Raw genomic sequence first — 27,235 nt, forward strand, 5'->3', positions numbered from 1 at the left:
GGTCTCATCCTGCACATCACTCAAATGATTTGTCACCATGGATACGCGACAACAGAATCTGTTGTCGCGTATCCATGGTGACGAGACCTCTGAGTCGCTTTGCTTGTCTTCAATTTTTCATTTAAGTCGCTTTTAGATTTTTTTTCCTCATGCAAGCGTTTATTTAATAGGCGTTATTATAGATTTGATATGAAATGTGGCGGCGTAATTGGCAACTTGGAGTACTTTTTTTTCCAGACACTGAGATAGTCCGGCTACCTTACAGCGATTGGAAAAAGCTATCGTTTGTGTTGCACTGACGTTGCATTTTGGAGTTATTGGACCTGCAACTCCGAATCTGCCAATCGGTTGCTGACTTTATTGAACTTTTTGAAGTTACCATAGCAACGCCGCTTTTACGCGTCAGTTTGCTTGCCGTCGACCGACACTAGATGACGTCAACGTCTTTAAGAATGTTTTCTGTCTCCTTAGTGGGAAGAATTTCAAACGACCACCAATAGGACGTTGGGAAAACAAGCGGTAGAGAACCTACCTTGCTAAACTAAAGAGAGACAAGTGTTCAAAAGAAAAATATGTCGGACATATTGTGCAAATGGCTCAACGAGGAGCTTCGCCTGTCAAAGATTGTCGGTATGTACGACTGATGTATGAATTGGCAGTTACCTGTGTGCTAACTCATTTATGCTAATCCTGACTGATGGTGACTTTCGTGCAATAAAAATTAATTTCTTCAAACCTTCTGTGTTGAGGCAAAATGATTCATCCTCACAGGTGAAAGGGCGTTCAAGCGAAATATCTGACTAAATAATAGTTATACTGTACTGTACATATTATTTTTAGACGCCTCCCGATAAGTGTAACTCAATAAATTACAGTCTGGTAGAAAGGTTTGTCACATTTTCGGTGAACCTATTTATGTTGGTCTAATTTTTTGTAACAATCTTCAATTCTCAGTCTTTTGTTGTTTGCCATCTCATTTACCGTGAATGTTTACATATGTTCATCCTTTCACTATACTGTAGATATTATTTTTTAGACGCCTCCCGGTAGGTGTAATTCAATAAAATACAGTCTGGTAGAAAGGTTTGTCACATTTTTGGTGAACTGATTTATTTTGGTCTAATTTTTTGTAACAGTCTTCAATTCTCAGTCTTTTGTTGTTTGGCATCTGATTTACCGTGAATGTTTACATATGTTCATCCTTTCAGAACCAAAGAACTTTGCGAAGGATTTCTCCAGTGGTTACCTCATTGGAGAAGTTTTACAAAAATATCAAATGATTAATGATGTCAGTGTCTTTATGAAAACAGAGTAAGTTCATTTATTTTCTCCTCCTTTTTTTCCACCAAACTCTCAAAATTGCTTGCTTTTGCTTGTATAGTTCTTAGTTTTAATCTGGAAAAAAAAAATGCCCACAGCACCTCCACCTCCAAACTGAACAATTTCACACGCCTTGAGCCAACTCTCCATCGGCTGGGCATCTCCTTCGACTTGACCACAGCTCAAGGAGTGATGCAGGAGAAGCCTGGTGCCGCCACACATCTTCTTTATCAGCTCTACGTCTCACTAGAAAAGCAGAGAAAGAGGAAATCCGAAATCATGCAACCTGATGCCCTGCATAAAAAAGGTCACAAAATCTTCTCTGATGTAAGTGTGATGAGCTTCATTCGTGCAACACCCTGTTAAACTGAGACCTCTACCAAACAATCTGAATATGTATCCTATCCATCAATTTCTTCTTCTTCATGTAGCGCCTAAATCTTGTGGTGAAGAAACGCGATGCAGAGTTGAAGTTGCAGAAAGTCAATCAAGATATAGAGAAGAGACGCCCTCAGTTTGACAAGTCAGCCCAGAAGAAGAGTCAACTCAAAGATCAAGATGAGAAGAGAGCCACAAACATGAGAAAGGTGCTGAAGGAAACTCATGATTATCTCCCAGTGTCACAGATATCAACTTTAATGTACTACAGAGTTAAAATAAGGACCCCCCCCCTTCACATATCCCAACATTATTCTGTATGTTTTGCAGTTTTCTCGTCCAAAATACAGTGATGTCATGTCAAGTCAAAACCAGTCCACTGACGTCCAGGTGCCAAAACCGCCCCCCTACACTTCGTTGGTCAACATGAGGCGGCACAAGCATCAGCAACGCAAAGATCAGCAAGCAGAGGTCACAGTCACATGCAAGCTAGTCAGAATTCAAAAAGCTTAAGACCGCGCTTGAACTTGTCCTGCAAATACTTGCCTGCAACTAGAGTTGCTCTTGGTTTAAAAAAAAAATTAAGATAAGACTTGACACTTACTCCAGCAACATGGCTTGTGAAAGTCGGACATATAGTACTGTCTGACTACCGTCCTACTGCAAAGACTTCAGCCTTGAAATTGTCTCTGGCTTAAAAACTTGAGTTCTAGGCTTGATCTCAAACTCAAAAACTAGACTAGACTTGTGCCCCAGTTATCTGTGTGAAGAGTCGAGACTAGACTTGGTCTCATGCAAAATTTGAGATGCACTTGCTCTCCAGGTAAAAATGCACAGAAGGAGACAGACTTGCCCTATAAAGACCTGATTTTATCAACCTTGATGCATTTAAGATACTTTAGCCTTTGAGAAGGATTGTATTTCATTCACAGGCTAAAATAAATGTAACTACCGGTCAATGCGGTATCCTGCTCGAAGACTAACTTGCCCTGCAAAGACATGACCTTGAGCTCAAAGTTACAAGTCTGTGATTGATATCAAACTAATATGTTGTGTCTCTATACTTCTGTCCGTGTAGATAGTCCAAGCTGAAATTGCAGAGTTTGAGATAAATAGGAAGAAGTTGACCACTTCAGGCTTGGCTTCCTCTTCAGGGTGAGAAAAACATTTTTATTATCCATCAGTGTGAAATGTTTGTATTTATCATTGCAGACCGTGATTTATTTGTTCTCATAGAATAACAAAAATATTAGGAATCTGTTTACTGCGGTGTGTATAGAGAACAGGCCATACACCAGTAATTGCCCCTAAAAATGTGAGAATAAGCGGATCAGAAAATGGATGTATAGATGAATGAACCTCGAATATGTGGGGGATTACTCTACTTTGTATTGTTGAATGTTTTTTGAACCTCTTTGCTCTCACTAGGGATCTCGATGTTCCACTTGGAGGTAGCACTCAGGCCAATGGAGGTGAAAATGAGCTCATGCTCCAGTCCAGCAGCGCGTATATTCAGGAGATCCGCCGGAGGTTGCAGGAAAATGTTGCCGCTTCTGAGCAGAGAGAAAAGAGACGAATCAGATGCCTGGTCGAGCAGCTCAAAGCCCATGTGGCTCAAGAGGTGGGTCACATACAGTAAGCTTGATTGAGTCAATTCAGACAGACACGGGGGCAGTGGTAACATTTACTAACTAACTAACCACCCCCCCCTCCCCCACTTACAGGAGAGATGGCGAGAAGAACAGCTGGTAAGGTGTCTGACAGGCCAAACTCAGCAAGAGAAGCGTTTGGCGGTGCAGCTACTCCAGATGCGCAAGCAGAAGGATGCGTTCCGGCAGAATCGCCTGCTGATAGAACAGCAATTCCAGCAACAGAGAGAGAAGGAATTCCGAGAAGCTCTAGAAAGAGAAGCAGTGAGTGTCAACAGGTTGCACGCTTTACAGTCCTGTACATTTGATGAGATGTCATATCTGACTTTTTCTGAACTGCCGCCTTCACTCATGCGGCATCTTTTGTGATTCAGGCCTTGACCCGTCAAGCTCAGTTGGAGCGGGCAGAGGAGATTGAACTGGAGCTGGAATTCTGCAAGAAGATGGCTGCCGAGTGCGCTCGGAACAGATCCAAGAAGCACTTTGAGAACTGTAAGGAAATTTTGGAGCAGATTGTGGACTTGGCCACCAAGGTTGGAGAATATCGCCTGCTCACCACAAAGTAAGTAAGATGTTCGCACCCCACATGTTGCATCAGACTTTAATAATCATAGCAATATTAATAACAGCAATTTATATCATACTGCTCAAGATTAAATTCACATCATGCAAAAATAATGAAGGGACCCAAATTTACAATTTGCCACCCACACATTTCACTGCTTCTCCTTTTGTCGTGCTTTCCGCACAGAATGGAGTGAAATGATAAAAATAATAATGTCCTGTTGGTTGTATGACAATTGTAATTGCATTTCTCACAGGAGCAAACGAAGCAATGGCATGATATACTTTGTTTCTATTATTTTGGATTGTATTGAAGTTAAGGCTGTGCCATTTGCAGTCTGATTCCAGCAAAGCTGATGCGTGAATGGAAGGAATTGCTGCTAAACGGTCTCCCTCTTTACGAGCAGCAGCGGCTCACATCGCCCGACCCAGTTGAGCTCCAGAAACAGGAGCTACTCAACAGTCAAGATTACGAAGAATATGTTGTGAGTTATACCGAACCAAAATATAATTGTCACGCTTATGTTTTTGCTCATATTTTTTTATGAATTGAACTCAAAGATCTAAGTCACAGGTGTCAAAGTCAAGGCCCGAGGGCCTTATCTGGCCCGCCACATCATTTGATGTGGCCCGTGAAAGCAATTCAAGCATGTCAACTTCCATGATGCTTGCTAAAGTCTGAACCAAAATTTCAAATTGTCATATATATAATGTAATAATTACAATGTTGGAACAATTATTCTTGACTTCTGATGTCAAAATTGGTTATCCATCTTGTTGTTCGCTGAGTATGTAATATTTGGAGGTGGTTAAACATTTATATGGTTTCACAAAATTCACAGTCACAACGGCCCACTGAGGGAAACCGTAACTACAATGTGGCCCGCGACAAAAATGAGTTTGACACCCCTGATCTAAGTCTTTCTAAGAATACAAAAACCTAATTGCCCTCAATTCTTGCTCCGATGCATGTTTTAATCTGTATAAGTGAACACTTCTCTTTTGCTGAAGTAATTCATCCACCGCACAGGATTGACATATCACGATGTTGATTCAACAGCATGATTATTGCATGATTAGGTTGCCCATAATAAAAGGCCACTGTAAAAATGTGTAGTTGTACTAGATTCTTCAAAACGGAGAGGGTCTATGGTACAAAAATGAATATTCAATTCAAGGGCAACAGCTGCAGTCAGAATGCCAATTGCATGCTTTCTCAAAACTTGCAGCATCTGTGGCATTGTGCTGTGTGATAAAACTGCACATTTTACAGTGGTCTTTTATTATACACGTCTACAGCATCTTGATAATCCACACCTGTGAGGTGGCTTGATTACATCGGCAAAGGAGAAGTGCTTACTAAAGATACAGACATTTTTTGTGAATATTTGAGTAAAATAGCATTTTATTTTGTACTGTGCATCGAAAAACTCTTGGCTTTGTAATTCAAGATCAAGTAAATTCAGAACATTTTGTGCCTAGTGTATCTATTTAGCTGCATACAGAATGGGACCGTACATGGGACAAGTGAACAATTAGTTTTGATTGTACTTTGTTGTGTTGTTACCATGTGGTGTGTGTTAGAACATGGTGGGAGAATGGACATGGACAGAGGAGTCCGGGGAGGCCAGTTCACCAGTTGTGCCGAGCCTCAACGTGATTCTCAGACACGTGTTCTTGAGAATGAGAAGCTTGATCCCACCACCGAGCCCATCAGCAATTCCTGGCTACAGGCTCAAGGCGTGTGTCCTTGGCAAGTTCTGCTCCGGCAAGACCACCTGCCTGAAGAAGATTGCTCAAGGTACATGATGTCAGTTAATCTTACAGTGCTTGTGCGCTCAAGAACACGTCGTGTTTCTTACGTTTTTTTTTTCTTTCTAAGTAAGCCTGTTGTCTTCTCTGTGTAGAACTCAAAATATGTGTCCTATCAGTGGACACGCTAGTCGAGGAGGCGCTGAACGCTCACCAAAGTAGAGAGAGGGTGAGTCAAGATTCACCTCTCAGACCAGACTAGAATGTAGAACCTCACCAGTAACTATTTAAAAAAAAACGTGCAGGTCAGAGACGAAAATGAAGAAACTGAGAATGAAGTAGCCACAATTCTGAATACTGGTGGGTTATTTGTTAATACACTTAACACAGTTTTAGTCAGAATGCTGTAATCTGCAGCAGCAATTTGTAATTGTTTTTGTTATACTTTATTTTTCAGATCTCCATCGCAAAGAGGAAAGAGCGCGCATAAACGTAAGAAAAGCAATCGCTGGAATTACTCACAAGATGCAAGATTCAAATGTGTCTTTAAAACAGCCATCCCACGCGCTCCCTTTTTCCCTTTATCCCAGTTGTCGATCCGTGCACTGCTGGGAAGTGCTGCTGCGGAAGAGCTGAGCAAAGGCAACGTCATCCCCGACGAGCTGTTGGTGGACATTGTAGTGGAGGCTATCAGGTATCACTGCATTGCACTCAGTGGTAGAATATTCACGTGGGAAAATTTTGCAGACAACACACACTATAGAAGTATTTGCGATCTTGTGAACAGCCAGGTTCCATTCGAGTCAGGCTGGATCCTGGATGGCTTTCCGGTCAACATAGATCAGGCCCATCTTCTGGAGACAGCCATTGCCTCGCTCGACATCGGTTACGAAGTAGTGGGCAGAAAGATAGACCTCGCCATTGATCCGAATCCTCCGCTGCCCCCGCCCCCGCCACCAGCACTGGACGTGGCTGTACTGATGGATATTCCTGATCAGTGTGTTGCCAAGCGGGCGGTCAATTCCCCTGGTATGTTTCGAATAATCGGTGAAGTGAAGGGTTCTTAATATTTTGGCCTTGTCATGCAGCATAATAGATGGACAGTACTGTGCAAAGGTTTTCGACCAACACCATTTTCATTGTATTGTTTTGCTCTAGTAAAAGATTCAATTACAGGACAGAAAGCAGAAAGATAATTTCCCCAAATTTTGTGAAGGTAGTGCGTTGTCCAAGGATGAACCCATTCCAAAAAGTCTGGATAAATAGCTACACTTTGTCTGTTGATCATGGTCCAAGAACCAGGATGTAGTCTGCCGTCACAAAAAGATTGAAATTGAACAAACAAACTCAAATGTGACATGAAAAAAAATGTTTTTCACTTACAGTTAAATGGCTCTCAGTTCACATGATGCCTGTGCACAGTACTGTATATTTTTAAAACAACCTTTCAACTGGATTTCACCACATTGTTAAGAATTGTGTGAAATTTCTTTCATGTCAAGATGGAGGCAAACACACTTCTGGTGCACATGTCAACAAGCGATTGTTTATTGCGCAGATTCCACACAGGTAATGAAATATCTTATTTCTTGTGTTACTTGATTGGCTGTCGCCTTGCATCTCCAGTCCAACATCTATTCTCCTCTTTTAGGATCACATCTTTTCAGGATAACTGGATTAAACTTGAGGAATGGTTTGGAAACGCTGGCAGGAAAAGTATTTTGATCCGTGTGAATGCAGATGTAGCGATAGAGGAGCTTTACATGACCATGAAAAGTATCCTACAGAAGACTATAGTACAAAAACAGGAAGGTAAAAAGACATTAATACATTGGGGAAAAAACCTTTTGTCCGCCTCTGTGCAGAGGAGCATAACCTTTTAAGAACAAACATGTTGACGTTTATGACATTTTTTTCCAAACTGCTGCCCCAGCTCCTAGGTTTCCTCATGTTGAGGAAGTTGTGTTGGACACCCCTTCAGTGTCCCCCCCTCCTGCCGTGAGCTCTGCCCAAACGCCGGCCCTCACAAATGAAGATTCCAAACATGAAGAATCCCAGTTGAGCCTTACTGAGGACAAATCCAATTCAGTCACCCCATCAGGTACAATGGTCACCTTTTTAATGTGTGAAAACCTGCTTGAAAGGTTTGCAAAGGTGTGTCATGGGGAAAATTATCCATTGTGTTGCTTAGTTATGGTGAAGGGTTGTGCACAAGCACTCACACTGTGTGTGTGTGTGTGTGTGTGTGTGTGTGTGTGTGTGTGTGTGTGTGTGTGTGTGTGTGTGTGTGTGTGTGTGTGTGTGTGTGTGTGTGTGTGTGTGTGTGTGTGTGTGATCTGCATTGAATAGAGTGTGATAGCCTAAAAACATTTTTGGCGGATTGTTAAGAAGGCTAAAAAAGAGGAGTGGCTCCAGAGATGCACCCTGGGGTACACCCCTCTCAATGATTACAAAATCACACACACACACACACACACACACACACACACACACACACACACACACACACACACACACACATGAACTCCAATATATCATCCGGTCTTTGAGGTATGACTGGAACCAGTCTAGCCCGGTGTGAAAGGTGAGAATGAAAAGTACACCGGTGTCAGCTGAATTGGACTAGAAAGACTCATAAAGGCGGTAAATAAGAGTGGAGTTGAGTGGCGACTATTGTAGATGTCATCAGAATTTAATAGACTTTTCTCCCCAAGCTGCAGATCCAGCAAGCAAGATGTCAGTTGACTCAGTGGCCGATGAGGACTTGCAAGAAGCCCCACCCACTTCTACCTCACCTATCCCGGGTTCTTCCCGCTGGGTCTATGTAGATGAGCCACTTTCCTCAGTAGGAAACAATTTGTCTTCTTATCAGAAGACTGTAGCGTAGAAGAATTCCCGTCATGTCGCGTTAACTTCTCCTTTTGTTTTCTACATGTCCTCATTTAGGATAAAGCGGAGTATCTGTGCCAACAGTGGGAGTCAATATGTGATTCTTACGTGAGCAGTGTAAAGGCTGTGATGCAGGAGCTCCGCTTAGAACGTACTGTTATTGACCAACACTTGTATGATATCAGGTAAATTATAATTGAAAGTGTGTTTTCATTTACTGTAATAATGCATTGATTCTCAAAGTATGGTAGGAGTACAGTACCGCTTTTGGTAATCAGGCTATTTCCAGTGGTACTGTATACATAAGAGTCATCGGATTCAATACTGTCACCAGGGAAGTATACAACAATTAAAACTTTTTTTTTTTTTTAATAATCACTGAGACCTACTACTGAATGTTACTGAATTTTAATGTTGGCCATTCGGGTGCTACTTGGAGAGCAAAGTATTTTGAGGTGGTACTTGATGTAAAAAGCTTTAAAGCCACTGCACTAGTCATATTTATCACAAATATATTTTGCTGTAAAATCACTGAATAATGCAAAACAATTTTTTAATAATTCCTAAACTACAGATTGAAGAAAAGTAATGATGATTTTTTTCCCCCCATTGTATTCCATTCATTCCAAATCATGTGGCACTTCTCCAGAGAGGAGTTCAAGCAATTCCTAGAGCGGCCGGACCTGAAGCAGGAGTTAGTCTCTCAGTGGCAGAAGGACTACAATAGCATACCTGATGATCTGAGGAAAAACGAGGAGACCAAAGCAGAGTTAAATCATCGCCTGGATGTAAGTAAAAAAAAAAAAAAAAAGAAAAAAAAAAGACTGAACATAGAAGTGACTGAAGAATGTAAACTTAAGTGTTGTGATTGGTGCGAAGGACTTGCGGGAGCATTTGTGGGATATTGTCGACACGCACAAGGAAGATGATGAGACACAACGGGCTGTGCTCATACGTGAGAAATGGTTGGAGGACCACACCACTATCCTTGTCAACCATCATTTAAGACTCATACAGGTGACACCATTTTTCATGAAGTGGTCAAACTATTTCATATTTCATGTGGGAAATGACTAAAATTCCATTCCGAAGTGGTTCCAAGTATTTTGATTCCAGGACAAAAAACCAATCTCTACCTGGTGGATTAAAATAGAACAGATATCCCGACAAGTATGATGAAAGTTATAAGTTCTCCTTTGACTGTTCTCAGTCTCCGTGATTAAAGTTGTTTTATCAATTGGTCTTGAAAAACCAAATACGGGTACTTTTTTTTTTCTGGACCAATAAAAGTGTAACTGGATAGTTTCTAAAGGCACTCTCATATGTTTTAAAACTGCATTCAGCTTTTTCATCTATTGACATACTTCCTAATTAAGCTTTTTTCTTTTTATATTTGATGGATACATTACAGATTGTGAGTGCATACCGGTTACCCTTTATCTTCTGTCCAAAGTTGAAGCTAGACAAGAGTTGAAGCAAACAAACCCATTTGTATAATTTCATTCCCTCCCCCAGTGAGAAAAGAAACTAGATCAATAAGCAGTATCGACTGTGAAGTTGGAATTGTTAAATTCTTATGAATTCCCATCCCCAGTTATGATCTCATTCAGTACACCTCACCCTTCCTTAAATGTTTTTTAAATTTATTTTAATGCTTAAAAAAAAAATCTTTGTCTTACATAGGTGGAAATGAGCCGTTTTCAGAACACACGCAATATTTTGCGGGACTACTATCTTAATGGGGGTCAACAGGAACACCTGGACTCTATCCCCCTCCTTGACATTGAAGATATAGGACCTGCAAAGGTGTCTCCCTGCAATCCGATTCCCTGTATTATTTCTATTGATGTTGATTTTTTGATATACAGTAATTTTTTTTTTCAAAAAAATTTATATACTTTAATCCAAAATAAGCGTATGAATATTTGTGGCAATAATGCACAGTTGTATCATTAATGGATCTCATGTTGTTTGGGTCCAGGTACTTCGTGAGATCTTGATCGCCAAACACGACGATGCCCTCACAGTCATAAGTAAACTGGTAATGCGGCTTGTGTAAACACGCAATTTAGGAACATGCGCGTTTGATATGGAGCATGCATATGGAAGGAGTCTTTTTAAACCGCGAATTTTGTCCACGCATAGGTGTCAACAGAACCGCAGCAGGTGGAGCTGAAAGCGCAAGACGTCGAGAAAATCCAAGAGAAGGAAAAAGCCCAGGAGAAGGAGAAAGAAAAGGAAAAGGAAAAAGAGAAGGAAAAGGAGAAAGAGAAGGAAAAGGAGAAAGAGAATGCAAACAAAAAGAATAAAGACAAAGATAAAAAACAGAAAGGCAGTGAATTAATTTAGCATCATGGCTTGCAGCGGGTTATCTACTTTATTTTATAGTGCATATTGTATTCATCTTGTATTCAGGATCCCCATCCCCTCCTCCCGCACCGAGCCCACCACCAGCTGTGGAGACAGTGGAGAAGACCCCAGTGGGTGTTAAAAATGTCAAACAGAAACTCATAATCAAGGAATACACAGCCGCCTTGAAGCATGAAGGTACTGCTCGCTCACATCCAAATGAACACACGTTTCTTGACGCTGTTCTTTAAACATACTGAGATTTGAGGAATTCTGTTCAAAATGATAGAAACTCTTTGTGATTCTTTTGGAAAATAAAAAACGGCATTTATGGAAACATGCATATTTTGACATTATTTGTATCCTGGAAAGCAAATCACGGACTCGGTTTGAACATGTTCAACAAAAATTTACCGGTATATCATCTGTACACATGGCAATTTTCTTAGTCTTTTAAAAATACCACTTTGAAAACATGTTAGTGAGTTTGTGTGTGCGAATGTGGTTTCCAGAGAATTCATCAAAGGTACGAATTAAGCTGGTGAAAGGCCACGGGCTGGTACTGGTCAACTCTCTGCAAAGCAGAGCAGAAGAGATCTTTAGCGAGATGCGAGACAGCTTAGAAGCACATTACGTTGCACAAATGAAGAGGTCAGTGTCACTTTTTTTCGATGCCATCGCACAACGTGTAATATTAATGAAAATCAATGTGATGACCATGAGCCATTGACATTTTTTTTTTTTTTTTAGTATTGACCAACTTGCAGAGGTGGTGCGTCACTTCATCGAGACTGCTTCTAAACTCCAGAACGAGTTGGTGCTGGTAAGTAACGCCTTTTCGTGGGTTTTAATTTCTTTTTAAGTGCAGGTTCGCATAATACATCAAATATATATTGTGGCACCAGGGCATTACACCAACCAATCAACGTTTTGTTCACATGTGCCCAGACTGACCCTGATGAATGGATTTTTACCTCATTGAAGGTTTGTTTGAGGCCCTATAGGATTTGTATTCGTGTAGCCTTTCTGAGAGGATGACATTTGAGGGTACTTCGTGGTGAATAAAAATCTCTCGCTTTTTGGTATAGTCCATATTTTCTTGGTTTTAGGAAAGTATTGATTTCTATTTGAATGGAGACTCCCTATTGATTCCAAGTCCACCAACCCAACTGAGCCCACCTGCATCGGAGAGAATAACAAGATCAATGCTAACAGTTCTTCAGCTGGACGCGCTGTACCACTGTCTTTGCAATGAGGCTCCAACAGGTAAACCGCCTGAGCTTTGTTGGTTTCTGTCCAGCCGCCTTTCCTTTCTCCTAATTCATTATTTTAATCCTTCCTGTTTCAATTTTCAGGTGTCATGTCCAGTTCTGAGTTCTTCCATCTGATCAGGGACATCCTCCCTTTCAACACTCTGCCCGAACCTTGGGAAAACATGACTGAAACACAGGTATGCTCAGTTCTTCTAAAATATTAGGTTTGTATTCGGTAAACAAGTCAAAACAAAATCCAGTTTGCAAACGACAATTAAGGCCTCACTGGCAGTGTCAGTCAAAATGTTTTATACAGCTGTTGAATTGAATGTCGTTTGATTCTGTCACTAATGTTGTGAGTCAACTCCGATTATGCGAGCCCTGTCATGTCTGTCATTTTCCCCTCTTGGTTGTATGTAGTTGAACGAGATCATTTCCCTGCTCACTGATGGATACAAACAGATAGACTGGCGTCGATTCCTTCTCAGTGCTGCCATCCCTTGGCCGTTTCCCTCCTTAACACAACTGCTGCTCGTGCGCAAGCATTTCAAGGCAGCAGACATTGATGACACAGGGTACATCAGTGAGGAACACTATCTGCAGGTTCGAGGCATTCTAACTTATTGAAGTGTGATTTCCATTTTGTGCCCTTGTTTAATCTGCCTTAACCAACTTGAGTGGTCATCTATTCAAGTGTTTCCCAACCTTTACTTTTCCAAATCACTTTTTTTTTTTTTTTTTTTTTTAAGCATTAAGCATTAGTTTGGTAGATTTTACACAATGCTTCAAGCTGTTTATTGCCACTTCCAGTTCCAAGTTTACTCTCAAACATCAATCAAAGATAATTTCATGTGACATATCTGAAACAACCTCATAACTTTGCCTTCAAGTCTCCTAGCTTAATGCTAACACATAGACAGGCTAATGAAAAGCATCTACATGGTAATGTTATAACACTTCTAGAAATGTGAACACAAATAGTGCAGCAACACATGTAGACCTACACAGGCACATATTTTGTGTCCTCTATAAAAAATGACTACTATTAATATAACTGACTGAGTCATTTACAGTAGTTGTTAAACTCTCCTTTCTTTGTGTCTGCATGACTGTATCATACTACATACTGGTGGCCAAGTTGCGCACATCAGATGGTCCAGATCATGATGTACAAATTGATGTAGAAATTCTTTTCATTGTTTTTAATTGTCATTGCTGTATGGTTTATGAAATACGACATTATCAAGTGCTACTTTCCTATCACATTGCAAAATTTTGTTGGGTTCTTGAAGAAGGCGTTCCCATTCATTTCAATTGAGAAAAAATATTTGAGATGTGAGTGTTTTGAGTTACGAGTGTGGTCACAGATCGAATTAAGCTCGCATATCAAGGCACCATTGAATAATGAAATAATAATGACCACTCAATGTGAAATCTAGGCCCGTTATTTATACACAAGGCTACAATATCATTCTGTTCTATGAAGTGCGATAAGTTCATTCGACCCTCTGCCACGTAGTGTAAGAGCATGTCATGATTCTGTCTGTCACTCTACATCACTAGCATATATAGATAAACAAAGATACATAATTTGCAGTGAATATAGTAACTCAATCATTTTTGTGGACGTGAAATGAAATCAAAGGGAGTTGAAATCATTTCTCATGGCACATAAATGTGTTCATTTGTCTATTCCTTTCCTAACACCAGACTGAGTTGTGGTTTTCCTGTGAGAGCGAGCAGTCCGTCTCCGAGGACTCCTATGAGCCTCTAAATAACCGTCGAACTAACCTGCGCAAGGTAAATCACCAGCAAGGGTGCCATTCCTGACAGCTATAACTATTATGACAATAGCGCCATATGTTTCAAAACGATCTCCATGTCTTTGCTCCATAGTTCTTTTTCCAGCTGTTTTCCGATCACTCTACCACGCCACCTCAGCTGGACTACATGACCATGCTGCTCTGCTTCGCCTCAGATCCCGATCCCAAGCAGGGCTTCATTAAAGCATTGAGTGTAATGACGGGTCATCATCTCCAATATCCCACCTCGAGCTCTCTTGACACTGTGAGTTCATTGGTTTTCAGGGAAAAAGCATCAATCATCATCAATTGGCATTCTGCAAAACATTCCAACCTCTTGGCACATGATTCATTGACGCAAGACTTGTTGCATATGCAGACTGAAATCAGCTTCGGGGAGAACACGGTGCCCTCTGGCTCGGAGCCTGAAGAAAAGCGCAAAGACGAAGAGGAGTGGGCAGCGAGGAGCAGACAGACAGTGTCCATTCCAGCTCTCCTATCTGTCGTGGGCCCCGAAGTGGGAAAAATGAAGGGTGGTGTCAACCCTCCTTCAGGCTGCTTGAGCCAGGAGGAGAACGTTGAGGTATGCTGGGGCCAAAGTAGTAAAAATGCTTTATATTGCACCACTTCAAGTTGTACCAAGGCCTGTTTGATATGGAGCAAGACTTAGTTTTCGAAGAGAGACATCAATAAGAAAAAAAAAGCACATTGGAATCAATGTCTGCCCTTTCTAAATGTTATATAACATTCAATAGAACTAACGGTATCACTACCTTTGCTACCCTGTAGCATCTGATGCAGATATTCGCAGAGCTGGGCTACACTCCAGAAGATGCCATTCCTTTCTCGGTCCTCTCTGAGCATCCTTCCTTTCATAACCTGATAGCGGTCACTGACCACCACTTGTTTGTCGTAAGTCAAGACTCTTCTCTCTTTTTTTGGGGGGGTTGGAGATACTTTCCTGTACACAAACACTCTTAAACACACATTTTGTTTCACATCACAATTCACAAAATCAAAAAAAAAACAAAACATTCCATTTTCTCAAAAATATTTTTCGTTCTCTTTCAGAACATTCATAATGTGCTGCAGGCCCGTCAGCCACAGGGAGAGGCTCAACAGTCTCCTAAATGATGACATAATACAACATCCACTTTCTGTCTTCCTTGTCGAAGTAAACTGTTAGGAGAGAATAAATCGATTTAAAAAAAAAAATCTAAATTCTTGCTTAGTGACCGGTGCTGAATGTGTTGACTATTCTACAGTTTCAACATGAAAACTTGAGTTCAGTGACAAGGCAGGCTGACTGAAAACATCAGCCATGATGGGACTGACCTCTCTGACTCCGCATTCTTTTTCCTGAAACACTCCAGCAGTTTTTCTGATTCACTTGTTTTTCTAATGACCTCTCTGACACAGAGGAGCATCGGTTTGCGTCTACAATGAGCGCATTGTCCAGGATAGCCTACATGTCAAGCCTCAGTTGCCAGCAGCGACCTTCCGGAGCACCCACAACCCTATTGTAGCTCATTTAGCCGGGATGCGCTGTCCTACCTACTGCTGCGCCCCTTCCAATCAATCTCAAAATCACCAAAACAAACATATCATTAATGCATTATTTTAACGCTAATATTAGCCAACAAATTACATTTTGTCAAAAACAGGAATATCAGTGCAGGCCAAGATGGTTAATGCCGAATTATAATTGTGTTGCTTTTAGTTAACATTCCTATTTATCCAATTTGATTGAAGACGCGCTTTGGGGGACCCTGAGCCCCCCTTTTGCCGCCGCCCCTCCTCCTGGTCCCTCCCTTTCATTAACACTGCAGGTCCAATGCTGGTAGACATGTGAGTGTCTGACTTTTAGAAGAAAAACGGAGAGGCTAATGTGTTATGTGGACAGAACCACGCACACAGACTGGCGTGCCGACTCCTGAATGACAAGGATCAGCGCCTTCAGGTCGGAACTTTTGCATTAATCTACACTGACAGCCAAGCAAAGTGACACTCAGACATTGTAGGCGCTTTCTCCCTTTCATCGGCTTGACTCTGAATGTAATGCTCTCTTTCTTTCTAATCAACCTATTTTTTGGATGCTTTTGTTTTTTCGTGCGTGAAATTGTTTTCCCATTGTAATTGTGCCTGCTACTGTCCGCAATCATAATTTTACTGTGAGTTTTACAAGGCAGACACTCGCACAAGAACGCTTTCATTACAGTTTATTTTTGAACTGGAAGACTATTTACGGGACTTTGGCCGCAGATCAGGGTGGCACCAACGACATGGGGCTTGTGGTTTGGATGTGCTGGCTGCTGGCTCTCCCACTGCTGCAGTCTGCCAAGATCCTGACTGTCTGCCTAATTGGTGAGTAAGGGAGCATGCTTTTTTTTTTTTTTTTTTTTTTACACTCCCCCATTTTCTTTTTAACTAGCCGTCAAAAGAGCAGATGAAAAAAATGACACAGAAATTCTATACTTATTTATTTTTTAAATGGATATATTTTTAATAAATAAGTGGGGGTATAAGTCTGGGCACTGATTCCTTATGCTATGTTGTGGCTCTGATTGACACATTTTGCAGTTTCAAATTCAAGGAAAATGTTTAAATGTGGGGAAAGAAATTGAACCAAACTTCTTAGAACTGGTTTGTTCTATTCGTATTTTAATAAGATAATATGATTTTCAGTATTTTCAATTTACTTGGGATGTTAAATATATTGACCCATCAGTAAAATGAAGGGTCAAAAGTTAAAAAATGACTTTTTTTTTCCCCCCCAAATATTTATACACTATACAGTTTCCTCTCACATCCCCCAAAACTTGCATACCGGTATGTCCATTTGAAAGGGAAGTCAAGTCAAAAATGTTCTTGACAATAACATTTTCTTTGCACGGCCACGAGTGTAAATATTACATTCTATTTAAAATTGTGTTTGTGAAATATGAATTGAGCAGCATTTTGACACTTGCTGTTGACTGAAAATGACATCATGACCGAAACTAAAAAAAACAGGTGATCCATGGTTGGTCGTTATCTGAGCCTTGAGCAACTGTGATGTCGTTTTCACTCGATAGCAAGTGGCAAAATGACTAATTCATATTCTTCCTCTTATCCTCACGAGGGTGACGGGCATGCTGGAGCCTATCCCAGCTGTCATCGGGCAGTAGGCGGCGCACACCCTGAACCGGTTGTCAGCCAATCACATAAACGAACAAGGGACAGTTTAGAGCAGGGGTGTCAAATTCCGGTCCTGGAGGGCCGCTGTCCTGCATGTTTTCCAAGTTTCCCTGTTGCAACACACCTGATTCAAATGATCAGATCATCAGCAAGCTCTGCGCAAGCCTGACATTGAACCTGTTCATTTGAATCAGGTGTGTTGCAACAGGGAGACTTGGAAAACATGCAGGACAGCGGCCCTCCAGGACCGGAGTTTGACACCCCTGGTTTAGAGTGTCCCATTAACCTGCCATGCATGTTTTTAGAATGTGCAAGGAAACCGCAGTATCTGGGGAAAACCCACATAGGCATGGGGAGAACATGCAAACTCTGCACCGAAAGGCCGGAGCCGAAATCAAACCCACCACTTGCACTGTGAGACGGACGTGCTAACCAGTCGTCCACCGTGCCTCCCTAATTCATATTCCAAAAAGTCAATATTCATCTAAATCATGTGTTTGGACAAGCTAGGGCGAGTAGAACATATTGAAAAGAAAATGTTTGACTTGACTTCCCACTCTAAATTTTCTGTGTGAATGCATGTTAACCTCCATGTGCCCTGTGACTGACTGACAACCAGTCCTGGGTGTAATCCGCCTTTCACCTGGTGTTGGCTGGGATAGGCTTCAGGTTCCTCATTAGCTGTGCCTGTATCTAATAAAGTAGCCTTGAGTACCGTGTAGCTCTACTAGCCCAGCAGTTGTCAATGCCGTCTCTCCTGCAGGAGGAAGCCACTACTTGTTATTTGACGAGATCTCCCATAACTTTCACCTGCACGGCCACGAAGTTCGCATGCTCCTGCAGCTGGGCAACCCTGTCATTACAGGTATTGTTTCAGATTGTTGTATTGTTTTTCTGCAATATGAATTTGTATTGTCCTTTTTAAAGTAACGTCACGTCTGTCAGGTTTGTCCTACGGTGGTCGCAATGGCAGCTACCGGACCAGCACCTGGTCCCTTGGAGAGGATTACATTAAGCAGTACAACGGCTGGTTCTTGGAACAACAAGCACAGTTTCTACTGGGCCGGTACCACACTTTTAATCAGCTTTTTACATTCATTTTATGCGTGTTAAACATGACCCCCACCTTCTTTACTGTTAAGATTTGGAATCAAACTAATTTTCTTTGAACAGGGACAGCTTTTATGGCTTTTTGAACTTCATGGGCCACCTTTCCTATCAGTGCGACAAGCTCTTAGGGGACGACGATCAAATAACTTTCCTCCAGAAGGAGCAATATGACGTCGCTATCCTGGATGCTTTTAACCCCTGCTCCTTCATCGTAGCACACAAACTTGGTACTCAGTGATTATCTATTAAATATAAGTGTAGAGACTTCTGAATATTTCATTCCACTCCCATTTTTCCTCATCCAGGTGTCCCCTACATTGCCTTTTATCCAGGTTCTTTGAATGGCCCCCTGTCCATTGCCATCCCGGCCTCCATTTCCTCAGTGCCAGCTTTCAGCTCCCAGTTGTCGGATCGCATGGACATCTGGGATCGTGCAAAGAATTTCATCTACACGCTGCTGGGTGCTGTAGGTAAGGATGCCTAAAGTGTATCAACTGTTATCTGCATTGCTTCATTAGATTACAGTGGACTCAAATGTTGCGGAATACGGGTCATCTAAAATAACATTTGTATGAATACATGACAGAATCAAACTGGTGACCTCATAAAACATTTAATTGTTCAAATAATCATTTTATTCGTGGCATTGTAATTTTGAGGTTTGACTTTAATTTTGAAAATGTCATAAGAATTAAAAAAAAAAAAACTGTACTAACAACGCCCTAAAATGTTCCGCTTCTCATGAAAAGGTCAGAAAATTGTCTGGTCCATTTTCAAGGACATAGCCGAGCGACACCTTGCTTCGGGCTCCCCGCCTGGTGGTCTGGACGAATTCCACCAGAGGGCAGAACTCTGGGCATTCAACACCGACTTTTCCCTCGAGTTCCCGCAGCCTCTCTTGCCTGCCACCGTGTTGATGGGGGGGCTCCTCAATAAACCTGCTGAGCCTCTAGAACGGGTCAGTGCTCTTCATTACAACATAGTCTGATATGTAGCTTATTTTGGAAATGGACTCTTTATTATTTTTGTACAAATAGTTGGGTCTCTGGAGTGCCTGCCCACCCATTAAAAGTGTGTTTGTGTGTGTGTGTGTGTGTGTGTGCGTGGGTATGTGTGGGTGTGTGTGTGGTCGTAGTGTTAAGCAGCAGTGCTCAATTTTGTTCATATGCACAGAACAGCTTTTGCCAACAGTGATAGTTTGTGAAAAGTGACTCATACTGGACTCAATAGGTTGTGGAGTTGAGGACTCAGTGGCGGCGTGGAGGGGGTTGTGTGTGGCGATGCGACCATGCGCCACATTACACACATTATGGCAGGGGTCACCAATCTTTTTGAAAGTGAGAGCTCCTTCTTGGGTAGTGATTAATGTGAAGGGCTACTGCCTACCAGTTTGATACGCACTTCTGAAATAACACATTTGCTCAGACCTTGGATTGTCATGAATAATTAATGATGTACTGATCATTTTAATGATTTCTCGCAATCTCTCTCACAGTGAAGGAAACAAATTTAAATCAATACAAAACTTGTTTCCATAAATTCCTGTGGATGCTGACGTTTTCAAATGATCATTTCTGCAACATCCCTAGGAAATCACAATGTCCCAACCCCCCCCTCAAAAAAGGTCTATTCTTGTGTCCCTTGCAGGATCTGGACTTGTGGATCTCCAGTTTCGGAGAGTCAGGATTCATCATCGTGGCGTTGGGATCGATGGTCTCTTCTGTGTCTGTGGACCGGCTTCTGGTAGAACTAGTGGATGGCTTTTGCATGATCCCCCAGGGTGTGATCTGGAGGTACCAGCTAGTCATGATGTTTGCACTCACCTAAAACCTCTGTTTTTCAATCATGATGCTACTTTTTGCTTTCAGGTATGACCGTGACCTTTGGCCACGTCACTTGAGCAAACCTTCCAATCTCTTACTCGTGGACTGGCTGCCTCTCAATGACTTGCTCGGTGTTTATCCACTTTATTATACACTGCATAACACTTGGTTGTATGTAAACATATTCGCTTTTACTTGACAGCGGTTGGGTGGTGTTCATTGGTGTAGAACTGCATCACATTGCGTTTCTAATTATGAAATCAATGCAATTGAAACAGTGTCAGTCATAATTGGGTATTGGGCAGTGCAGCCATTGTCTATCCTTCCTGACTTTATGGGAAGTTACATCCTTGATTGGCGGTCAGTTAATCGCAGCAAACCACCTTCCTCACGCACGGATAATTTAGTCTTTGCATATCCAGTACAGTAAAAAAAAAAAACAACTATCACATCAGAAACATGTTAGATGTTACTATGCATTTTTTAAAAATTATTATTATTTAAATATTTAATATATTCATCACCTTTTTCAAATCAAACATTCCCATTTCTTCCAAGGACATGACAAGGTGCGCCTTTTCATCACCCACGGAGGTCAGAACAGTCTTCTGCAGGCGGTGTATCACGCCGTTCCCGTGCTGGGCATCCCCCTGTTTGGAGATCAGTTTGACAACGTGGTGAGGGCTGAAGCAAAAGGCCTCGGCCTCGCCATCAGCCCCACGCGGATCACCGGCAAGCTGCTGAACTCCACCATCCAAACTGTCATACGGAATGTCAGGTGACTTGCATGGTTTCACAAGCAATCAATTTCATGAAGAAAAAAAAAACAGCCAAATGACTCAAACAAAATTTACAAGACCTTTGGTCATGTAAATGCTTATGTACTGATATCTTTCTCGCTTATATTCTTCCTGTGATTCCTCCACCACTAGTTTCAAGTCGGCAGCTTTGTCCCTCAGCCGTATCCACAGATCACACCCCGTGCCCCCCGCACTTCGACTTGTGCAGTGGGTGGAGCACATCCTACACAGCGGAGGGGGAGCTCACCTGAGGCCTGCCTCACTGCAGCAGTCGTGGTATCAGAGATGCCTGCTGGATGTGCTTTTCCTCATCGTGATGGGTCTTGCCGGGTCCATCCTTCTCTGCTGGATTTTCTGCAAGAGCAAGACAAGCAAAGGTGACAGTAAGAAAACACAATAGTAGCACTCTTTTGGTCTCCTGGGGAAACCCTCTGTCGATCCAGCTCATAACTGAGTCCGCCGCCTTGCTCAAGGGAATCAAACCTGAGACCTTTTGATCATAGGTTGCATTATACCCATTTCTTCACATTTAGCATGGTTGTTGCAAGCCCAGCATGGAATTTGTATTCAAATAAGGCAAGTCGTGTTGATGTAGAAGATCTTTGCGTGATCAAAAGTCCTGAAAACACATTTTTTTAATAAAATGATTCAAAGTCTCAGTGGAACCTCAAATGTTGAACTCAAGTGTGATTTGTTTGGATTTGGAAATCATCTGAAGCTAGGAATGTTTTAAGTGAGATTTTAAAGGGAACATATTACAGAAAATTGATTTTTAAATAGTTCACATATAATTAGTTGTCTCTCTCTGGAATGGCGGACCACCCATCACATCAGACAAACAATCAAGTAAATCTTTAATGTCAGCCTTGCTCTGCTTTAAGCGGTTGTGTGTGTGTTTGTGTGCATGTGAGTTTGGGGGCTGGGGGGGTGGGTGGCCGTGTGGCCTCCAGGCTCTTCTTTTGGCACCCACACCTGCAGGCCTCAACTCCGACCCCCGCGGCCTCCCCTGCTTATTGGCACAGTCTGCTTCCCACTCCTACACAAGGCCCGCCAATGTTCACGGTCAGCGCTCACCCCGCAGTGGAGAGCAGAAAAGGTCTTGGAGGACCTCTCCCCTCCCCTTCCTCTGCCCTTCTTCCCACCCCTTACATCTGTGTTGGGGGGGAAAAGATAAATTAGCAAGGGAAAAAAATGACCAATTAGAACGGCATGTTCTCTCTCCCCCCATTCAGCTGTCCAATCCTTCATGCCATCTCTTCCTTTCATTTGTCTGGCAGTTGCAGGTGCCAGTATGTCTTCCTCTGCCTCGCACGCAATCCCAAGTGGGCCGGGCAAAACGGGCCCAGGCATAATATAACAGCAAGCGGGGGGACAGATAATAATGGCAAAGGAGGGGAAAAAAAACAAAAGATGAAACGCCAATGAAGCAGAAGAGGAATGAAAGCAAACAAATTAGACGAGAGGAGGGAAAGAATTTGACAAGCCGTTGGCACGAAATGTTAAAGAAGAAAAACAATACAATTCACGGAATGAAACAACACGTTCACACATCTATAATCCGCTGCTTCACACACGCGGTAAAGTCAATGTGATAGTGGTTCATTGCCTGCATTGCTACACGGCGACAATGAAATGGTGGAATTGGCACGCCTGGTTTCGTCCATGAAAATGAAACCAAATCTTAAACTCTTTTAAACGTTGGGGGCTCATATCATCGTGGGAGATGCCAAAAAATCTCGTGAGACCTCAACTCAGTGAGCATCTAAAGCTTAAACTCCACAAGTGTTTTGTTTTTTTGTTTTTTTTTTTCCCTTTGGCTTTTCTGTTTTTGTGATGTCACCGCAGAAGGATACCAAAGATGACAACGAAGAAATGTGATGGGTGAGTGATTTCACTTTATTTGTGGTTTTATTTCTTTTTTTGTGTGTGCATGGTTCACATCCCTACACTTGTATGACAAATAAGAATGTTAAAACGTCACTTTCAACAATGTCTACATAGTTGATATAATTCTTATGATGGTAACCGTTACCTAACACGTTACTTCACTGCATATGAGAACAGGCAAACTCCACAAAGGAAGGCTTGAGCTGGGATTCAAACTCAGGATCTTGGTTCCAAATTCCAGTCCCTAATGATGGGGATGTAGCGCTATCTAGTGGTGTAGAATGTGTGCCTCTGGTAAGTGACTTTCACAAGTGTATTTGTTAATTTGCTCTAACTTGACTTCCTTACAAAATTGGGTCTCAATTTTTTTTTTTTTAAATAGGGCAGCATGGTGCACCAGTAGTTTGCATATCTGCCTCACAGTTATAAGCATCTGGGTTTGAATCCTGGCGGCATGGGTTTTTCTCTGGTTATTCCGACTCCCGCCCACATGCCAAAAACACGCATTACTTGCCCATAGATGTGAATTTGAGTGTGACATGTTGCGCCTTGTGATTGGCCAGCGACCAGTCCAGGGTGTACAGCACCTGGGATGATGGAAGCTCCAGCTCACCCGCAACCCTAAGGGGTACAGCACTATAGAGGATTGATTAATAAAAATCCATAATACACTAACAACAGTATGTAACGAATCTACAGATTCAAAACGATTCATACATCCTGTAGTGGTTTTTAGTTTTGGTGTACCAGCCGGAAACTGTCATGTTGGCCTTTGCTTCTTATGCCTGAACAGTTTTTGAAATCATCACTTTTAGGCTGGGGAACGTCTCTTAACATATTGGAATAGGTTGCATTTTATTACAGTATTAGTATTATTCCAATTTTTGTTCATTACTAATAATGGAGCACAAAGTACCTCACACAATCCAAAAACATGCATGTTAGGTTTGGTTCATTGAAGACCCTCAGGCTCCTGAGATTGGACATAACATTGGCACAATCATCTAATTTTGTATACCATTAATTGCAATTAATTTGTATTATTTTGTTCCCATTAACAATAAAAAAGATATACAGTACATAAATCAGTCAATCCAGTTTACTTACCTTACAACAGGGGTGCCCACATTTTTTCAGCATGCGAACTACTTATTAAATGATCAAGTCCAACCGATCTACCAACCTTATTTATTTATTTAAAAATATACTTTATTTGTATGTACAATGGATGTTGTGTTCATGAATAACATTTTGAAAACATATCTCAAACAGAAAAAAAATGCAGGTTTTCAATCATCATTCCTCATTATCGTCATGTAGTAATATGTTCCTCATTGGTCAAAGCGCCACTGCAATCCGATTGGTCAGAATTTGACCAGGTGGGCGTAACCTTACGTCAACCTTCCTTTCGATAGCTGAAAGGTGGTACGTAACATGGCCATGGTCCTCTCCGTTATATGAATTAACAACGCTTACCAACGCTGCCGTATTTCTTCTCCGTCAAACGCATTATTATGATCCAGCTCCTAACACGGCGACGCGCTTGGAGGTGAAACACGGAAGAGGCCGAGGACAACTCCGCCATGGCGGCCACATATGGCTTCAAAGCCTGCCGGAAAATTCGCGGTGCGCAGATACGAGGTCTCCTGGAGGCGAAAGAGTTCTTCCTGTTCGACTGCGACGGGGTCCTGTGGCACGGTGAGAAGGCCGTGGCGGGCGCGGCCCAGGTGGTCAACTCGCTCATGAGGCAGGGCAAAAACGTCGTGTTCGTCACCAACAACTCGACCAGGCCGCGTGACAAGTACGTACACAAGTTCTACCGGCTGGGCTTCACCGCCGTCGCGCTGGAGCACATCTTCAGCTCGTCCTACTGCTCGGCCCTCTATTTGCGGGACGTAGCCAAGCTCCGCGGTCAGGTGTTCGTCGTCGGCTGCGACGGACTCCGGGATGAGCTCCGGGAGGCGGGAATCCCCTGCGTGGAGGAGGCGGACGAACCGGACGCCACCATTTACGACTGCGCCCTGGCCGCGGATGTCAAGGCGGTGCTGGTGGGCCACGACGACAAACTGACCTTCCTCAAGCTGGCCAAGGCGTCGTGCTACCTGAAGGACCCGAACTGCTTGTTCCTGGCCACAGACAACGACCCCTGGCACCCGCTGTCAAGTGGAAGGATACTGCCAGGTACGAAGGTGGTGCTCCGGGTACTCAGCCGAGGGTTATTCTTAGCCTTTGACTGTATTGTCTTTACCACAACTGATTAGGACAACTAAATTAGGTATCATAAAGTTTGAATCACCACGAGTCACTGATACACAATTAGTGCGACTGGTGCAATGCAGTTGTGTTTGTTACCAGCCTCTTACTCGTGAATTCCCACTATTCATGCTGGCTAGGGTCTCATGAACCCTGCTGCCTCACCGCACCAAAGGCTGTTGTAATTTCTAGAGGTGCCATACAATTGTTGCAAAGCATTTAAAATGCTGTAATCATTTGAAGCAAAAGGTATACCTCAAAGCGAAGCACAAAGATCATTTTCCATTTGGACCAATATTGCAGGCTCACGCTCCACTCGCTGTAGAAATATGTTGGCACTGTATGTCTGAACCAGGAGTAAAAAGTTGCTGAAAAACAGAACGCGCAAAGTTTGGGATCAATTCATATTTGCAGTGCAGTGAATCCACTGCAAAGCAGAACTGTCTTAAACAACAGCACATCTATGATGAACAACTGAAGGTAATGAAGTTGTTCTCTTTATTGAACATCTATCCATCCATTCTCTAAACCGCTTATCCTCACAAGCGCGTCAACCTCACAGTGCAGAGGTGCAGGGTTCGATTCCGGCTCCGGCCGTCCCGTGTGGAGTTCGCATATTCTCCCCGTGCCTGCCTGGGTTTTCTCCGGGTACGCCGGATTCCTCCCACATTCAAAAAACATGCATGGCAGGTTAACGGAACACTCTAAATTGTCCCTAGTTCTGATTGCAAGTGTGGATGCTTGTTCGTCTTTGTATGCTCTGCGATTCCACAATTTGAATTCGCCATGACCAACTGGAGAATATAACAGGGATACACTGTACCACGATCATCTCACAATTGCCGAAGTCATCACTACTTATCTAAAGACGCAGTATTGTAACAGTGCGCAACTATTGATTGTCAAGGCCATGGGCATATTAGATCGAATTTCATTGTCATTGAAATAATGGCAAACAGGGTCAATTTGACTTTAATATTGAAACCTGATTGTTTTGTTGCACAAACGTCATTGGCACCGTGGATTCCAGTATCTCAGCAGACTTGTTCAGAGAGATGACATTGCTAAGTTTGATATTCATCCATCCTGATTTTTGTCTTCCCCGATAGGTTCTGGATCCCTCATGGCAGCCCTCGAGGTGGCCTCGGGCCGCAAGGCCACAGTGATCGGCAAGCCGAACCGCTACATGTTTGAGTGCATCTCCAGCCAGTTCCCGGGCATGGACCCGGCCCAGTGCCTAATGGTGGGCGACCGCCTGGAGACCGACATGCTGTTCGGCTCCAACTGCGGCCTGGACACCATGCTTACCCTCACTGGGGTGTCTCAGATGGAGGAGGCCCACCAGTATGAGAATAGTGAGGAGTACCAGAGCCTGGTGCCGGACTATGTGGTGGATACCATCGCTGATTTGTTGTCTGCATTTGAGTAGTTGCAAGAGCAGAGCAACTGATCAGTGCAGTGTGTGAAAAAAAATGCAATTGACACCTCCTCACCCATCCTTAAAAATCGCTTTCAAATTGTTTTGAGAAAAAAAAAATCAGCCTCAGTACATGCGCAGGGAGTAAAGAATCTCTGCACCAACCCAGGCTAAACTGAGCTCCTCCCTGATATTAAAGTGTCTCTCAGTTAAAATGTTTCATTATAACATTTTGAGAGGATTTTGGTGTCATGCTGTGGCATGAAGGATATACAGTGCCAGGAAGGGCACAAAAACTGATCTTCAGCAAATTACACAGGATGGGTGGGGGGGGGGGGAATCCTGTGTGAATTTTTGAATGATGAACTACTATAATTTCAAGCATCCTGTACCTCAATGTTAAGCGTCCTAGCCATTTGTGACCAATTGTTTCAGCATTTGTATTGCACCTTCTATGAGCTTTCATGTCTTGATACCAGATGAGTATTTTTGGTGGAGGGGACGATGAGTGAACATTTCATTTTAGCCTGGAAGCACCAACATCACAACTAATTGTATTTCAACAGCATTTCTCCATTTGACAATCTGTCAGTCACATGTGCCAATGCAGTATTACAATTTACTGGCTGCAGTGAAGCCACTAATTGAGGGATTATTTTTTACCTCTTATAAAGCCTGTCACATGGATGTCAGTGACCACATCACTTTCGTGATTATTCAGTGTTAGCATAGAGCATGTTGGCAACAATAAAAACTGCATTTATGCTAAACATAGTTGCGTGTTTCGCGTTGACATCAGACACACAGGAACA

At 42.5% G+C, this 27,235-nt stretch overlaps 3 protein-coding genes across 3 annotated transcripts; all 3 read left to right on the forward strand.

The window, feature by feature from the left end:
• Positions 1–61: 61 nt before the first annotated feature.
• On the forward strand, positions 62–15,117 carry spef2 (sperm flagellar 2). Its single transcript, XM_019886677.1, has 37 exons — positions 62–630; positions 1,209–1,311; positions 1,419–1,647; positions 1,752–1,907; positions 2,029–2,169; positions 2,777–2,853; positions 3,127–3,319; positions 3,423–3,611; positions 3,722–3,909; positions 4,249–4,396; positions 5,496–5,712; positions 5,819–5,892; positions 5,969–6,023; positions 6,121–6,155; positions 6,254–6,357; positions 6,451–6,692; positions 7,166–7,232; positions 7,315–7,475; positions 7,597–7,764; positions 8,378–8,508; positions 8,610–8,737; positions 9,202–9,340; positions 9,432–9,569; positions 10,236–10,358; positions 10,534–10,593; positions 10,698–10,808; positions 10,895–11,099; positions 11,414–11,552; positions 11,652–11,724; positions 12,011–12,167; positions 12,257–12,351; positions 12,575–12,757; positions 13,865–13,954; positions 14,051–14,221; positions 14,336–14,539; positions 14,746–14,868; positions 15,028–15,117. Exons 1-37 carry the CDS (start codon positions 573–575, stop codon positions 15,088–15,090), a joined length of 4,938 nt encoding a protein of 1,645 aa, XP_019742236.1. The 5' UTR covers positions 62–572; the 3' UTR covers positions 15,091–15,117.
• Positions 15,118–15,810: 693 nt separating this feature from the next.
• On the forward strand, positions 15,811–21,538 carry LOC109527430 (UDP-glucuronosyltransferase 3A1-like). Its single transcript, XM_019889370.1, has 11 exons — positions 15,811–15,916; positions 16,219–16,320; positions 17,897–17,998; positions 18,079–18,199; positions 18,307–18,470; positions 18,549–18,713; positions 18,993–19,201; positions 19,891–20,036; positions 20,112–20,197; positions 20,625–20,844; positions 20,999–21,538. Exons 2-11 carry the CDS (start codon positions 16,239–16,241, stop codon positions 21,264–21,266), a joined length of 1,563 nt encoding a protein of 520 aa, XP_019744929.1. The 5' UTR covers positions 15,811–15,916; positions 16,219–16,238; the 3' UTR covers positions 21,267–21,538.
• A 2,607-nt stretch (positions 21,539–24,145) lies between these two features.
• pdxp (pyridoxal (pyridoxine, vitamin B6) phosphatase) lies at positions 24,146–27,197 on the forward strand. The gene is made up of 2 exons (XM_019888653.1): positions 24,146–24,934; positions 26,116–27,197. Exons 1-2 carry the CDS (start codon positions 24,337–24,339, stop codon positions 26,433–26,435), a joined length of 918 nt encoding a protein of 305 aa, XP_019744212.1. The 5' UTR covers positions 24,146–24,336; the 3' UTR covers positions 26,436–27,197.
• Positions 27,198–27,235: the final 38 nt, after the last annotated feature.

The sequence above is a fragment of the Hippocampus comes genome, unplaced genomic scaffold (genome assembly GCF_001891065.2).
Source record: "Hippocampus comes isolate QL1 unplaced genomic scaffold, H_comes_QL1_v1.1 scaffold155, whole genome shotgun sequence".
NCBI classification, from domain to species: Eukaryota; Metazoa; Chordata; class Actinopteri; order Syngnathiformes; family Syngnathidae; genus Hippocampus; species Hippocampus comes.

Excerpts from the sequence above, each read along its gene's own strand:
- spef2 (XM_019886677.1), top strand. The coding sequence starts at position 573 with ATGTCGGACATATTGTGCAAATGGCTCAACGAGGAGCTTCGCCTGTCA. Across the intron at positions 11,100-11,413 it reads AGCCGCCTTGAAGCATGAAG|AGAATTCATCAAAGGTACGA; the intron begins GTACTGCTCGCT and ends TGTGGTTTCCAG. Across the intron at positions 14,222-14,335 it reads CCTCGAGCTCTCTTGACACT|ACTGAAATCAGCTTCGGGGA; the intron begins GTGAGTTCATTG and ends TTGCATATGCAG.
- LOC109527430 (XM_019889370.1), top strand. The coding sequence starts at position 16,239 with ATGGGGCTTGTGGTTTGGATGTGCTGGCTGCTGGCTCTCCCACTGCTG. Across the intron at positions 16,321-17,896 it reads CCTGACTGTCTGCCTAATTG|GAGGAAGCCACTACTTGTTA; the intron begins GTGAGTAAGGGA and ends TCTCTCCTGCAG. Across the intron at positions 18,471-18,548 it reads CATCGTAGCACACAAACTTG|GTGTCCCCTACATTGCCTTT; the intron begins GTACTCAGTGAT and ends TTCCTCATCCAG.
- pdxp (XM_019888653.1), top strand. The coding sequence starts at position 24,337 with ATGGCGGCCACATATGGCTTCAAAGCCTGCCGGAAAATTCGCGGTGCG. Across the intron at positions 24,935-26,115 it reads AAGTGGAAGGATACTGCCAG|GTTCTGGATCCCTCATGGCA; the intron begins GTACGAAGGTGG and ends CTTCCCCGATAG.